Source organism: Camelus bactrianus, chromosome 28 (assembly GCF_048773025.1).
Source record: "Camelus bactrianus isolate YW-2024 breed Bactrian camel chromosome 28, ASM4877302v1, whole genome shotgun sequence".
NCBI lineage: Eukaryota > Metazoa > Chordata > Mammalia > Artiodactyla > Camelidae > Camelus > Camelus bactrianus.
This window is the reverse complement of record NC_133566.1, coordinates 13401535-13414431: the sequence shown is the minus strand read 5'-3', so window position 1 is coordinate 13414431 and position 12897 is coordinate 13401535. Positions and strand designations below refer to the sequence as shown.

The following is a 12897-nucleotide window of genomic DNA, read 5'->3' as shown; positions in this document are numbered from 1 at the left end:
ATCTGAATGTACCTAAAAAGGTTTATTGACAAAACCTTTGGGTACCTTTGTTACAGAAATGAAAGAAAGAGGAAATGACGTCTGGCACTGTGCGTATCTACATTGACAGATTCGGTCACCCCGACCTGGCCTGGGCCACGTAGCCACTGGTCTGTCGGGAAGCTTCGGGGGGCCGCCGGGTGAAAACTTGGGTCTGCTCCTGCTGCTGGGGCACCAGTGAGCTACTGGAGGGATTGAGCAAGGGGCCCTGTCCCTCCTGGGGACCCTGGGAAGCAGGACCTGGCCCCTGGGGCCCCCCGCATCAGCTTCCAGGTTTGTGCCGGTCCCTCCTGAGACGACCTGGTTTCAGACTTCAGCTCCTGGAAGTAGGTTAGATCACCTGGGCCGTGGGGGAGTTTCCCTCAGAGCATCTGGTGCTTTGTCCAACTTGCGAACCCAGGAGGCCTGAGGGGGTGGCCTTTCCGTCCGGACAGCTGCAGCGACACTGAACACAGGCACTGTGGGGACAGCACAGTGTCCCACTCTCCAGCCTGGGCCCGCTGGTCCCCACACCACCGGCTCAAGCCCATCCTTGCCCCGGGCAAGCGCCCCGTTATTACCAGGAGTCGAGGAGAGAGGTGCGATGAGTCAGGTGGAGGGAGCCGGCAGCCGGGGGGCAGCACAGGGTGGCCGGCTGTGTTCATGCCAACTGGCAGCACGACTGTGCGAGAGAAGCAGGTTATTTCACCGCCGTGGAGACACTAACTGAACGACACTGGGCGTCTACACTGTTCTCTTCCTGCAGCTTCTCTTTCTTTGAGTTTTTCCTCATTCCTTGGGTCCCCAGTCTGCCCCCGGAAGGCTGCCCGAGCCACCCTGGCTGGACCCAGAGCAGCCTGGGGCCCCTCCAGGAGCAGCCCTGCCCCTCTCAGTGCCGGCCCCTCGTTCACATCGTTAGTTCATGGCCGTGGAAGAGCGTGTTGCTAAGCTGACCTACTTTTCCCTCTTTGCCCACAGCAGGCTAAGCCTGTTTAGCGTTGTCCAGAGGGGCCGGGCAGAGCAAGGAGCTTTCCGAGTCATGCAGATGGCAGTCTTCTGGGTGAACAGGATTTAATCTGGTTGCCCCGTTTTCCATTAGTCTAAATAGTTAGGACCCGGCACCCGAGGTGACCCAGGGACAGCGTCCAAGCACAGGGGCTTCTCACGTCCCAGCTCAGCCTCGCCGCCGGAGATCCTGCGGATCCTGCGTTAGGGCGAATTACTGCCAGGAACTAGCCTTCTCTCCAAACTTGGAAAACAGATTCCTAAACAGAATCTCATGCGCCTCCTCTGCTGGGACACCGTCCTGAGCCTGGAGCATCTGCTGCCCGCTGAGATGCAGAGGATGGAAGCTGGGCTTGCCTTCGAGAGGGTCGCCACTGAGTCAGGGGTGTGTGTGGACAGCTTAGGCCAGGGCGGCAGACACAGATCGGTGTCGTAAGGAGGCGAGGATGCAGGAGGTGGGGCGGGGGTACAGTGCTTCCCTGACCTCAGATGGCGTGGGGAGGGCTGGAGGAATGAAGAGTGGTGGTGGTGGTGATAAGAGAGGAGGATGTTACCACAGTGCAGATGTCAGGGGTCAGGGATGGGACAACTTGTCTTGGAGCTGAAGTCACAAACTGGCAACCTGTCATCAAAGGCTGTGGACACTGTGCTTAGGGATTTGGGTGTGACACCAATAGGTGTACACATTACACACACTTCTATTCTTTGCTGGAATGTCACAGTGTTGCGGCCACAGGATGGTGTCAGAGCCGCCTAGGGAAGAAACAGAGGATCAGATAGTCACGATCGAATAGCTGGCAAGAGAAAGCCAGAAGCTAGCTTGACCTGTAGTGTGTTTCACTAACCTGTGCACCGTGTGCCCAGCACGCCCGCCGCCTCCCGGGAGGCATTCTGGTTCTGCACTTTGTCATCCCAAAGCTCAGGCTGAACATCCAGACAAGGGGGCCGTGTCTTGCACTCTCTCTGACACACTGACGCCTCCACCCCGGGCTTCAGGGCTGGGGCATCAGCCAGTGGGTGAGTTGTGCGTTGATTGGGGTCACATCGTGAGACATTTTTGAAAGGACAGAGCTCAGGCTCTTTTTTAAAAGGAAAAAACTATCCTTCTGGCTTCCCTGGCAGTTTCTGCTGTGTTGTCCAGGGGGGGTTGCAGGGAGGCAGATCTTCTAAGACATTTTTCATTTACACCATGAACATCTGAAGGAACAAAGTGGGGAAACTGGACATTTCTAGTCCTGCCGGGTTGACCTTTAAAGTGTAAAAACCAGACATTTCTGGACCTACTGTCGCTCTGCTTGCTAGATGAACACGACCAGGTCTTGGCTGCGGCCAGGTCTTCCTGGGGGAGATGCGTCACGTCCCCTCTGCCCAGTGCGCTGGGGCTTCCTGCCCGACATGCTGTTGGTGTCAGTTCTGTGTCTTGTCCTCCCGCTGGTCCCATCATGTCTAGAGGGCAGGCTTTTCTTCAGACTTTGTGTGCGAAGGGCCTGAGAGTGTTTCTTGAGGAGAAACTCCAGCTTCCAGGATGTTTGGGGCCCTGCCCACAACCCCCCCCCCATCCCGCAGAGCTCAGCGTGAATTTCATACTGGTGGCAGAGAATGGAGACAAAACGTAGAGAATGCTGCTGGGAAGCCCCAGAGAGACTCAAGCCATCAATGTCCTCACTTTGGGGATGCTTTGAGGGCAGGTGTCCAGTGGGAAGGCAGACAACACTGTCTTTTTTGGAAATCATTCTCTAACAAAAGCCGATGGGGCATCCCGAAATGTGACCCTTGCCACAGGGCCTTCCTGTGGCCGGTCTTTACCTCTCATGAATGTGGCCATGACCCGGGGATGGCACTCCCTCCCTCATCAGGGGCTGCTTCCCGCCAGGTGGGCTGGGCCTCTGGAAAACAATGCAAAGTAAGGCTGTTTGGTACCAACGAGGTGTAAGTTACCTGGGGCTCTGCAGATGCGGGCCGGCTCTCGTTCCAGAGTCACGGTCTCTGCCCGCTGCACCTTTGAAAGGAGATGGTTCACCTTTCTCCCTCACCCATCCTCTGCCAAGTGCTTTACACAGATAAGCTGTCCTGATGGGGTCTCAGGAGGATGGTGGAAAGTGGGAGTTTACACTTACAGATGAGGTCGTCATTCCCCAGGCTCTGTCTGGGCCACCGCACTGAGCAGAGGAACCAGGCTGGAGGACAAGGAAACCTAGCTCTTGTGAGCTCCCAAATGAACGTGGCTGCCTCCCACGGTGAGCAGCTAGTTACAGAAACATCCCACTGTTTTATTCAACGTTATTTGAAGCTCTGATATGAAACCGTCAATTCCACAGCCTGGGTGTGTCCGAAACAAACCTGGCTTCTTGTTTCCAGGACATCTTGGTCTTGTGTGCTCCTTGCAAACTTAAGCGCAATTACGATGAACGCTCCTGGGCCCAAAGGAGCGGGAGGACAAGCAGTTAGGTAGACGAGGAGCTGGGCGACAGCCGCGTTTTATGGATTGATTTCGGTTTGTCTGTGGCTGCTGAACAGTGGCTCCCAACAAAGCCGTTCACTGACTCAGCTCCGAGCATGACTCATAAATCTCCTTGTCCCCTCTTGCTGATTTTTATAGGCGTTTATCGTCCACACCCTGACCATACACCATCACCCATCGGAGTCTCTAGTTGACCTGGGTTTGCACTGTGCAGTCCAAACTCTTTAGAAAGGGGCCCCTAAAAGGAATCTTAAGTGATTGGAATATAAGTTTTACAGGCTGCAAGAATTATACGTCATGTTAGGGTGACCTTTCGATCCATCGAGATAGCACGATGATTTCTCTTTTGGAAATTCTTTGTTGACTGTACAATGCCATTGCAAATTTACTTCATAACGAATTTTCTAACTTTCTGCTTCCATTTCTTCCTGGTTGATGTCACTGTTTTCCTGAATAATGAATCATCAGACCCTTGGAAAAAGGAAAGCATGAAGGGGTAATCCTGATCAAAGCAGGCAGATCAAGCCTCAGCGCTGACCTTAGAGAAGCTGGAAGGATAATTCTCATAGGGTCGCGGAAGCTTGCTGAATTGGGGGAAGGGAGTCTTCTCTTGGTTTCTCCTGGGAGTCCCGCTCCCTGGGGCCCTGGCCAGCCTGGGAGGCGCTGCAGCTGGAGGATGTGCAGGAGTGGCTTCAGGGAATGGTGGACCTGTTGTTGACCGTGCCTTTTCCAAGTTGCAGGGTGTGCGGGAATGTGCTGAGAATTCCTTGCAGGAGGGGGTGGCCTCTGCCCCCAACTCCGGCCTCAGGGACACCCTGAAGGTCTTTCTGCCTGGAGGGCTGCCTGGAGGAGGAGCACCCCAGACAAGTGGGATTCTGGGAAATGTGTAAAGTAAAGAAGAAGTCAGGGATGTGGCTGTGAGGGGTGAAAGACCTCAGGTACGTGAGTGGCCCTGAGAGGCTTCGAGCTAGCAGCCCGGGAGAGGAGAGGCCAAGGTGGTAAGGTCGTTGCTGGTGATCTGGGGCCAGAGGAACATTCCCGGATTGTTACTTCATTTTTCACATCTGTGTGCCTGGACCTTCTGGGGGGGTGTATGTGCCTTAAAGGAAGGACAGTGTATTATACTCCTTTGGGGCCCTGATCCCTTCAGGGGAGTATATGAGTTTGTGTATTTGAATGAACAGAGAAACAGATAAAAGCTCTCCTTTAGAATGTTGTGGGCAGTTTGCAGGTTTAAGACGTGAGATAAACAGATACTTCGTTGAGCTGGGTCTGGAAAGTAAATTCTTCGAGTGTGATCTGGGGACCTCCAGGAGGTCCGAGAGATCAAAACAATTTTACTAATATTAACACATCATTTGCCTGTTTATTCTCATGAGTATACAGCAGACTTTCCCAGAAGCTCCTTGACATCTGTGGATTGCATCTCGCTGATGCCTTATGAAGGAGTGTTTGTGTATTTAAGATTTCTCAGTCTTCACCCACACACTCAAGCTCTTCAGAGTCATCAGTAATTTTTGAGAGTGATAAGGTTCGCTGCAAAGTCGGAGAGCCTCTGTGATTCAGATACAACCAGAAAGTCCTGTAAGAAAGGTCGAGAATCAGATAATAATCTTCTGTTCTTTTTTGCAGGAAAAACTGCAGAGAAAATCTAATGGATGAAGATGAGAAAGACAGGGCCAAGAGGTAAGAAGGGGCGTCTTCCCTGCCCCCTTGGTGTCGCGTGGTCCGCCCTCCGAATCTCACTTGTCCTTGCCCTGCAGATGAAAACACAGCAAGACAGGCAGCCGGGCACGTGCCCTCCTTGGGATACTGCAGAACTCCGCTAAGGAAATTCACACCCACTCCCTCAGTGTGAATTACTCATTCTCTGGGACTTGCCAAGGGGTTCATATTTTTCATATGGGCAATGGGGGACCCTGTTGACCCGGGTCTCCTTTCAGAGGCTTCTGATCTCTGCATTTCCAGGATAGATACTGCTTAGCAAGGGAGCCTGCTAGGAGCCATGCTGGCTGGGGTTCAGATCCTGGCTCTGCAGTCAGGGGAGCTGCCTGGCTCTGGACAATAACCCTACGAATCATTACCACACATCGAGCACCCAATAGTCATCCTCACTGGGCTGAACACTTCTGTACACGCGATCCCATCTTCCTCCTCAGCAGGTGGAGATACCCAGCCACTCTGCACTGTTGTCAGGTTGACCAGAAATCCTAGCTCTGTAGCTGGCCATGTCAGGGCTGTAATAACTTTGTCCAGGCTTGTTTCTTCACTGGACATGTGTTGGATACCTCCTGTATATGCGATGGAGTCATAAAGTAGGCATTTTGAAGGTAAAAACCAGTTGGATGTTATCAATCTCACACGATCAGCCCGACCTGGCAGTTACTGCGCTAGGCTCTGGGGAAATGAGGATGAATAAAAGGCTTCCTGCCCATGAGGAGGGCCCAGGTGAAGGGAGGAGATTGGTAGGTGACCACGGATCATTAGGCTGCATGGTGACTGGAGTCACTGCCCAGTTGTCACTTCCAGCATCCTTCAGTGCATCCCCAGCCGCTCAGACCTGCTGGACCCGAATCTGCAGGGCACAGGGTGGGGCTGTGTTGCTTGTTAATTTCCCAAGCATTTCCTTCCAAAAAACCAGGGAGCAGGAGCATGGCCAGAGGTGGAGACCAGCCTGGGTTGGTGTGGAGTGAGGATTGTCGGACTTGGAGGGTCCGCCCTGGGGATTCGTCATACTGTTATTTCTCCTTTTCCGCGCGTTTGCAAATGTTGTGTAGAAAAATTTAAAGGAGCAACAGTACAGAAAACTCCCCAGCTTATTCTGATCTAACAGGCCCTTCACTTGGCACTGGGGACCCTGACTCCCTGAGGCCACCAATCTGAAGGCTAGTCCAGTCCACGTGGTCCCACGCAGCGCGTAAATGAATAGACCAGACCTGGCCTGACTGAAACAGAGTCCTCATGCCCTCCCTCAGGGCAGGCTGCCCGCTCTTTGCTCTGGGGGCGTCTTCCATTGGGTTGCCTCGCAGGCCACTGTGGATGGAGGGCTGGCTGGAGGAGGAGACCCGGGCTGGCCTGTCCCCTGTCAGCAGTCCCAATGAGCCCCTTCACGTCTCTAAGCCTCCACTTTCTCAGCTGCAGCACAGGCGTCGTCATCCCTGCCCTGCCCTCCTCTCGGGCTATTTAGGGATCAGCCACAAAATATGCCAAGAAACCCTTTTTTAAAAAAGTGTTCATCGCAACAGGTATGTGAAGGTGTGGGACACTTTGCATCATACACGTACAAGGTGTCTCCATCAGCAGTAATGAAGAGGCCCGCATTCACCTGTTGCCCTAGGAAGTGTAGGCAGCACATGGCCAGGCTAAGTACTTCCACCTGCATTTACTTCTGTGTGTCTCATCTCATATCCTCTCCTCCACGTCCCTGAGGTGCGTACCAGTGTTACTCCCATTTTACAGATGAGGAAACGAAGGCTCAGCAAAGTTAAGTAACTTGTCAAACATCACACAGCTCTAATAAGTGGCAGAAGGGGAAGTTAAATCCTGGCTTCCTAAACCTCAGACTCTGTTCTCATTCCCCAGACCGCACACAGTTCTCTTCCCGTGAGAGCTAGTCCAGCCTCTCCGGCAGGCCCGGACTGAGAGGTGTGTCCTGAAGTGACTTTGGAGTTGCAGTCCACATGCAGTTTGCCTTGGCCATCATCATCTCTAATGTCACCCTAGCACCTCCCACCTCCCATCTCAGCCCTGTCTCTCTAACACCCGGCTTACCTCGAAATCAAGAAGAGATAAAATGCGAGCTTAAGGAGGCTCTGCCATACTCAGAGATCATCAAGTAGAGACATTCCAGTAAAATCTTGGCTAAAAAGTCTTAGAAATAAATCCAGTTGTATGCAGTTTTTTCCCACTTATTCCCATCCCCATTGGCTTTGAGCCGTGGGCACCCACACCCCCAAATGGCCTATTTGAAAACCTCCATCACAGGTGCCGGGCAGGGAGGATGCTGGCTGTCCCTCCCTTCTTATTCTCAGATGGGGAAACGGGTTTCAGAACGTCTGGGAATACCCAGATCTCTTGGCCAGACTAGCAGCAATAGTGCGGTGCTCTTCACAGCACTTGGGATGAAAAAACAAGGACAGAACAAACACAGTCCAAAACCGGAATCACTTCCAACGCCTCTAGCTGAGCGGGTTTTATAGCAGCAACACGGGAGGCCCTTCCCCAATCCCACCTGGAGGTCTCATGAGAATTGTTTTCACTCGGGGTATTTTTGATGAGATTAGAAATGTTTAACTTCCGATCAAAACTCTCATTGTCTCCAGAAGACAGGAGCTCTATTTGGCAAGGTTTTCAAAGCTTTAGGGAATTCACGGTTTATCTGGATTGTTTGATCATGTGTTCTAAACCAGGACATGGATGCACATGTCTTCTGTGAATTTCCATGTAAGCCCACTGAGTATTCATTGGGTGCCTTTTGTGTGTTCGGAACTTGGTGCTGTTTTCTTCAGGGGAAGTGTAAAAACGTGGTCCTTGGACTCAAAAAAGAAAGGGTTTGATGGAGAGACATTTGGATCCCTAGATAATGAGGCACAGTTTACCATGTTGTGTTCCAGTCATAAGCATATGTTTTTAATTCTGTGACACAGTTTTTTGGTTTTGTTTTTTTTTTGGCATTCTTTTTTTATTGAAGTAGAGTCAGTTTGCAGTGTTGTGCTAATTTCTGGTGTGTGACACGGCATTTTGTGGTGTGTGTGTGTGTTTCATCCAGAAAGTGCTGATGTGTGGCAGGAAGTTCCCAGGCTTAGAATCAGACAGGCACAGCTTTGATTCCTGCCACTTTTACTTTCTGTCCTCAGATGACCTACTAACCCCCTTTTGGCCTCAGTCTCCTCTTCTGTAAAATGGGGGCGTTAATAGTAGCACTCCCTTCCTAGAGTTATTGCAGGAAGTAAATGGAGCTCTGGGTTAGCCCCAGCACGGTGCAGGGTGCACAGTGCTGATAAGAAAAGCTACAGGGCACCATGTGCCTACAGCATTTTGCACGCCTTAACTCTCATCCTCACAGCGCCCCTTGACATACGTAATTTTTAGCTCCATTTTACAGTGGAGAAACCCAAGGCTGAGGATCACACATGCAGGGGCAGGTGGGGATTTTAACTCAGGCATCAATTTCTAACATCTGGGCTCCTAACAACTTCTCGGACACCTGGTAAATGGAAGCTCTTCCTTTTGAGTCATGGTTCCGAGGAGGAGGGACAGAAAGCGCTGGGAGAAATCATCACCTCCCAAAGAAAGCAAGTTTCTGTAACTTGGCAGTATTGTGGAAAGGCTTACTCCATTTCTTGATGGAAGTGAACACTAAGAAGAAACTTTCATGGAGCCGCCTCCTTTCTTCCAATATTAAATGGTCCATTCATCAGCATGAATTAAAGTTACACTGTCTCCTATCAGCAGTGAAGGGCCATCTCCATAACCTTGTGCGTTTTCACTGAGTGGGGGGTGGCGAGTGTAGAATTGTGCTGCCCCTGGTGGGACACCTGGCCCTGTCCAAACTGTCCATGAGACACTTGGGCCACAAAACCTTCGGTCCGTGCCAAAAGGTCTTTGATATTTCGGTCCTGTCCAAAATCAGGTGGCATGGACCAAACGTCCCCATGGATGTTTTGGATAGGACCGAATTTCAAGGACCTTTTGTTGTGGACCAAATATCTTATGGGCCAAATGTCTCTGGGCATTTTGGACAGGATCAAATCCAACCATATATCAAAGGCCTTTTGGTGTGGACCAAACGTCTTATGGAGCAAATGTCCTATAGACCAAATATTTTACGGACATTTTGGATGGAACCAAATGTCTGCTGACCACGTTGCCATTTTTTTTTAAGTATAGATGATTTACAATGTTGTGTTAGCTTCAGGTGTACAGCATAGTGACTCAGTTGTATGTATGTGTGTGTTTTATATATATGTATGTTCTTTTTCAGATTATTTTCCATTATATGTTATTACAAGATATTGAATATGCTTCCCTGTGCTCTACAGCAGGAAGGACCTTGTTGTTTATCTATTTTATATATAGTTGTGTGTATCTATTAGTCCCATGCTCCTAATTTATCCCTCCCCCACCCTTTCCCCTTTGGTAACCATAAGTTTTTTTTTCCATATGTCTATGAGTCTATTTCTGTTTTGTAAATAAGTTCATTTGTCTCATTTTTTAAAATTCCACATATAAATGATATACGATATTTGTCTCTGCCTTATTTCACTTAGTATGATCATCTCTAGGTCCATCCCTTTTGCTGCAAATGGCATGATTTCATTCTGTTTTATGGCCTTTTGTTGATAAGGGTGAAGTGTGTCAGGCAAGAGTCGCTGATTCTCGGGGTTCTCGACAGCGTGAATGCTGGTTCTGAAACACAAGTGAAACGGTTTTATTATTCTTTGACCCTTATCCTTAGTCTCCCCACCAGGGAAGTGATTCAGACAAGAGGGAGAAGTGAAAACACAACAAAGAAGAAGCTTATACCTGCACTTTTGCAGAAGGAAAAGCTTCAGCTCTGGGAGGCTGGTAGTTTTTTCTGGTCCCTCCTGGGGGCGTCTGTTGACGCGGGCCAATGACCGCAGTCATCCCACTGCCCTCCTGGCACGATTTGTGAACTAAGTAGTGAGCAAGTGGGAGGCATAGAAGAGGATGCATAGCATTACCCCGCCCTCCAAGAGCTTGCAGGCAACTCGGGGGCATCCTTGAAACCCTTATGTGAGGCAGAGCCGGGGTGATGATCAGAACGTGTGGGCTGTGCTTTCTCAGCCGGGTGCCCGTTCGTGGAGAGGAACATGGTGAAGAGGAGAGACTGACTTCCTTGTTCCATTTCTCTGGATGTAAATCCTGTCCATCTAAAAGGAAAGGCCGGCCTGCTCATGAAGGTGGTACCCAGCTCGGAGGACGTCTGCCCCACGCACACTTGCCGATGGCCCTGGGCACGGTCTCCATGCAGGATGAAAAAGCCCGGCCCCAGGGCAGTGTAGACTGCTGTCCCAGCGGGAGCCCACCTTTCGTGCTAATTCTGTGGCACTTTTCTTTCATAGGCTCTTCGCTGGGTGTTAGGTGCAGCGTCCTGAGTCCCGACACAGGGCAAAAATGGCAGTAAAAAGATGTTGAGGCTGCCTTTCTGTTTTATTGGGTGATTAAGACAGCACCAGGCTTTGCTAGACCATAGAGGTATCAGGACACGCGATTCCTTTCTGTTACCCTGGAATTTCCAGATGAGTGACTCTGTGCTCAAAACAAAGGGGAGAGTAGAAGTGTGCTTGCAGGCAGAATGCTAATTCTTACCGTGGCCCAGTAAACACACACTGGAGAGGCGCCTCCCTCTGTGGGGGTCTTTTGGCTTTCACCCTGGTGGGGTCCCTTGGTTGGTTAGGAAGATTCGTCAGAAGGAGAAATGTGTTCCTGGTAGGCCTAGAAACTTGGGAACATCTCAGCTCAGGGAGACCCAGCACCTTTCCAGGGGCATCTGAGGCAAAGGGCACGTTTCTAAAATCCCTTTCCATCATTTCAATATATTTTAAATTGCAGAAGTATGCTCAGAAGTCTACCATCTTGAAAATGCAGCCTCTCCTTTTAGAATTTCAGTGACAAGTTCCTAAGGATTGTGCTCCGGGAAAATCCTCCCCGCGTAACCGTTAAGTAAGAATCACTAGGAAATTAGGCCACCTTTCCGTTTAAGTCTCAGCACTCCTGATAACTTTGATTAAGAGTGAAGATGTCCGTATTACATCTCAGGAGCTCCCAGTCATGTCCCAAATGCTTCTCCAGGTCCTTGTGGTTTCTAAAGTTTCTGTGTGAGTTTCCAAAGTTCTCCAGGAGATGAGGGTGATACCAGCCGGATGCGTCTTGTTCCATGCTGAGTGACTTTCCCCCTCCCCCAAACACATACAGCTGACATTCTCTTCTTGAACTGAGTTGCTGGGCGATGGCCCCCAACTCCACTGCCCTGGTGTGCAGGGATGCTGCGGGGTGTGGAAGTGAGGAGGAGGGGCCCAGGCCTGGGTGCGGGAGGGCACTGCACTGACCTTAAACGGACCTTGCTTTACAAGCCAGCAGCCAGCATTTCCCAAAACGTATGCTGGGAAACACTAACACATTGGAGCCGTGCTGTTCATTCTTTCTCCCTTTTGGAGGGTTTCAGGGCTTCTTAGCACATTAAAGGTGCTACGGCTGCAATTAGCACGTAAACAGACAAGAATCTGTTCCATTTTATGTCACCCTTCATTGAAAAAATACAAACAAAAGTGGCAACGAAATAACCTCTGGCTACGGTCCTTCTGATTTTTTCCAAATAATTCTTCCTGTTTTTCCATGGAAGACCCTCAGCCCAATACTGTCTTAGGCAGTAGGTGTGTCAACTTTATTCTCATCATTTTTGGTACATCTTCTTATACGTAAAAAAAATAGCGAAAGAACGTTTGAAAATACTGAAACGTTTAAACAAGTAAACAGATGACTTATAATCATACCACCTAGAGATAGACACTGTTAATATTTTGACATATTTTCCATCACATTTTTCTATATTTCCATCACATTTTAATAGGAATACTCTTATAAGCTCTTTGTTAATGTAACTGATCAGACTCTAATTTATTTTTTATATTTTTTCATTGAAATATGGTTGATTTACAACTATATCTACATGTTGTGTTAGTTTCAGGTGTACAGCAAAGTGATTAAGATATATGTATATAGATATATATATTCTTTTTCAGATTTTATTCCGTTATAGGTTATTACAAGATATTGAATATAGTTCCCTGTGCTATACAGAAGGTCCTTGTCATTTATCTCTTTTATACATAGTGACTCTAATTTATTCTTCATGGAAGTTCACTTTCACGGACAGGACTGTCTTAATGTAGAGGATGCTTAAAACTGATGTTATGTTTGAGCGTTGCACCTCACAGCTACCTCTCTGGACGTTGGCAGTGAGACCCTACTGGGCATATTTCAGTTCCACATATAATTAGAATTCCTTCTACAACCCCAACCTCTGCTTCAGGTACTAAAAAAGACTTTTGTGGCAGCTATAAAAGAAGTGTTAAGACCTAACCCGACAACCTTCTCAGACAGGTTCATTCTGCTCGGTTTATAATAAATACTCAGATTGGAGAGGCCTGGTCTGCACCCTGGTCAGTTCCCATTGCATTCTATAATGTGGAACCCGTGAACCCGATTAAGACATGCTGGAATTCCCAATCTGGAAGGAACTTGGGCCCCATTGAGAACTTATTTTAGGCATTAACCCTCCTGGGTATCTGTTGCTGTGTAACAAACCACTCCAAGATTTATGGGATTGATGCAAAGGCATTTATGTTGCTCATAGGTCTTCAGGTTGGGTGGGGCTTGGCAGGGAATGC

The 12897-nt window shown here is 49.4% G+C and overlaps 2 protein-coding genes across 4 annotated transcripts in view; both read left to right on the top strand.

Annotated features, from left to right (window-relative positions):
- RPL31 (ribosomal protein L31) overlaps positions 1 to 12897 on the top strand; it is a 311150-nt gene that overhangs the window by 222484 nt on the left and 75769 nt on the right. The gene's annotated exons all lie outside the window — the stretch shown is intronic.
- Positions 1 to 12897, top strand: part of NPAS2 (neuronal PAS domain protein 2) — a 264189-nt gene that overhangs the window by 183618 nt on the left and 67674 nt on the right. For all 3 annotated transcript variants that reach the window (XM_074354714.1, XM_074354713.1, XM_074354715.1), the window contains one exon: positions 5117 to 5170. In XM_074354714.1, coding sequence (XP_074210815.1) covers positions 5139 to 5170 — 32 coding nt within the window. In that variant the 5' untranslated portion in view covers positions 5117 to 5138. The remainder of the gene's footprint in view (positions 1 to 5116; positions 5171 to 12897) is intronic.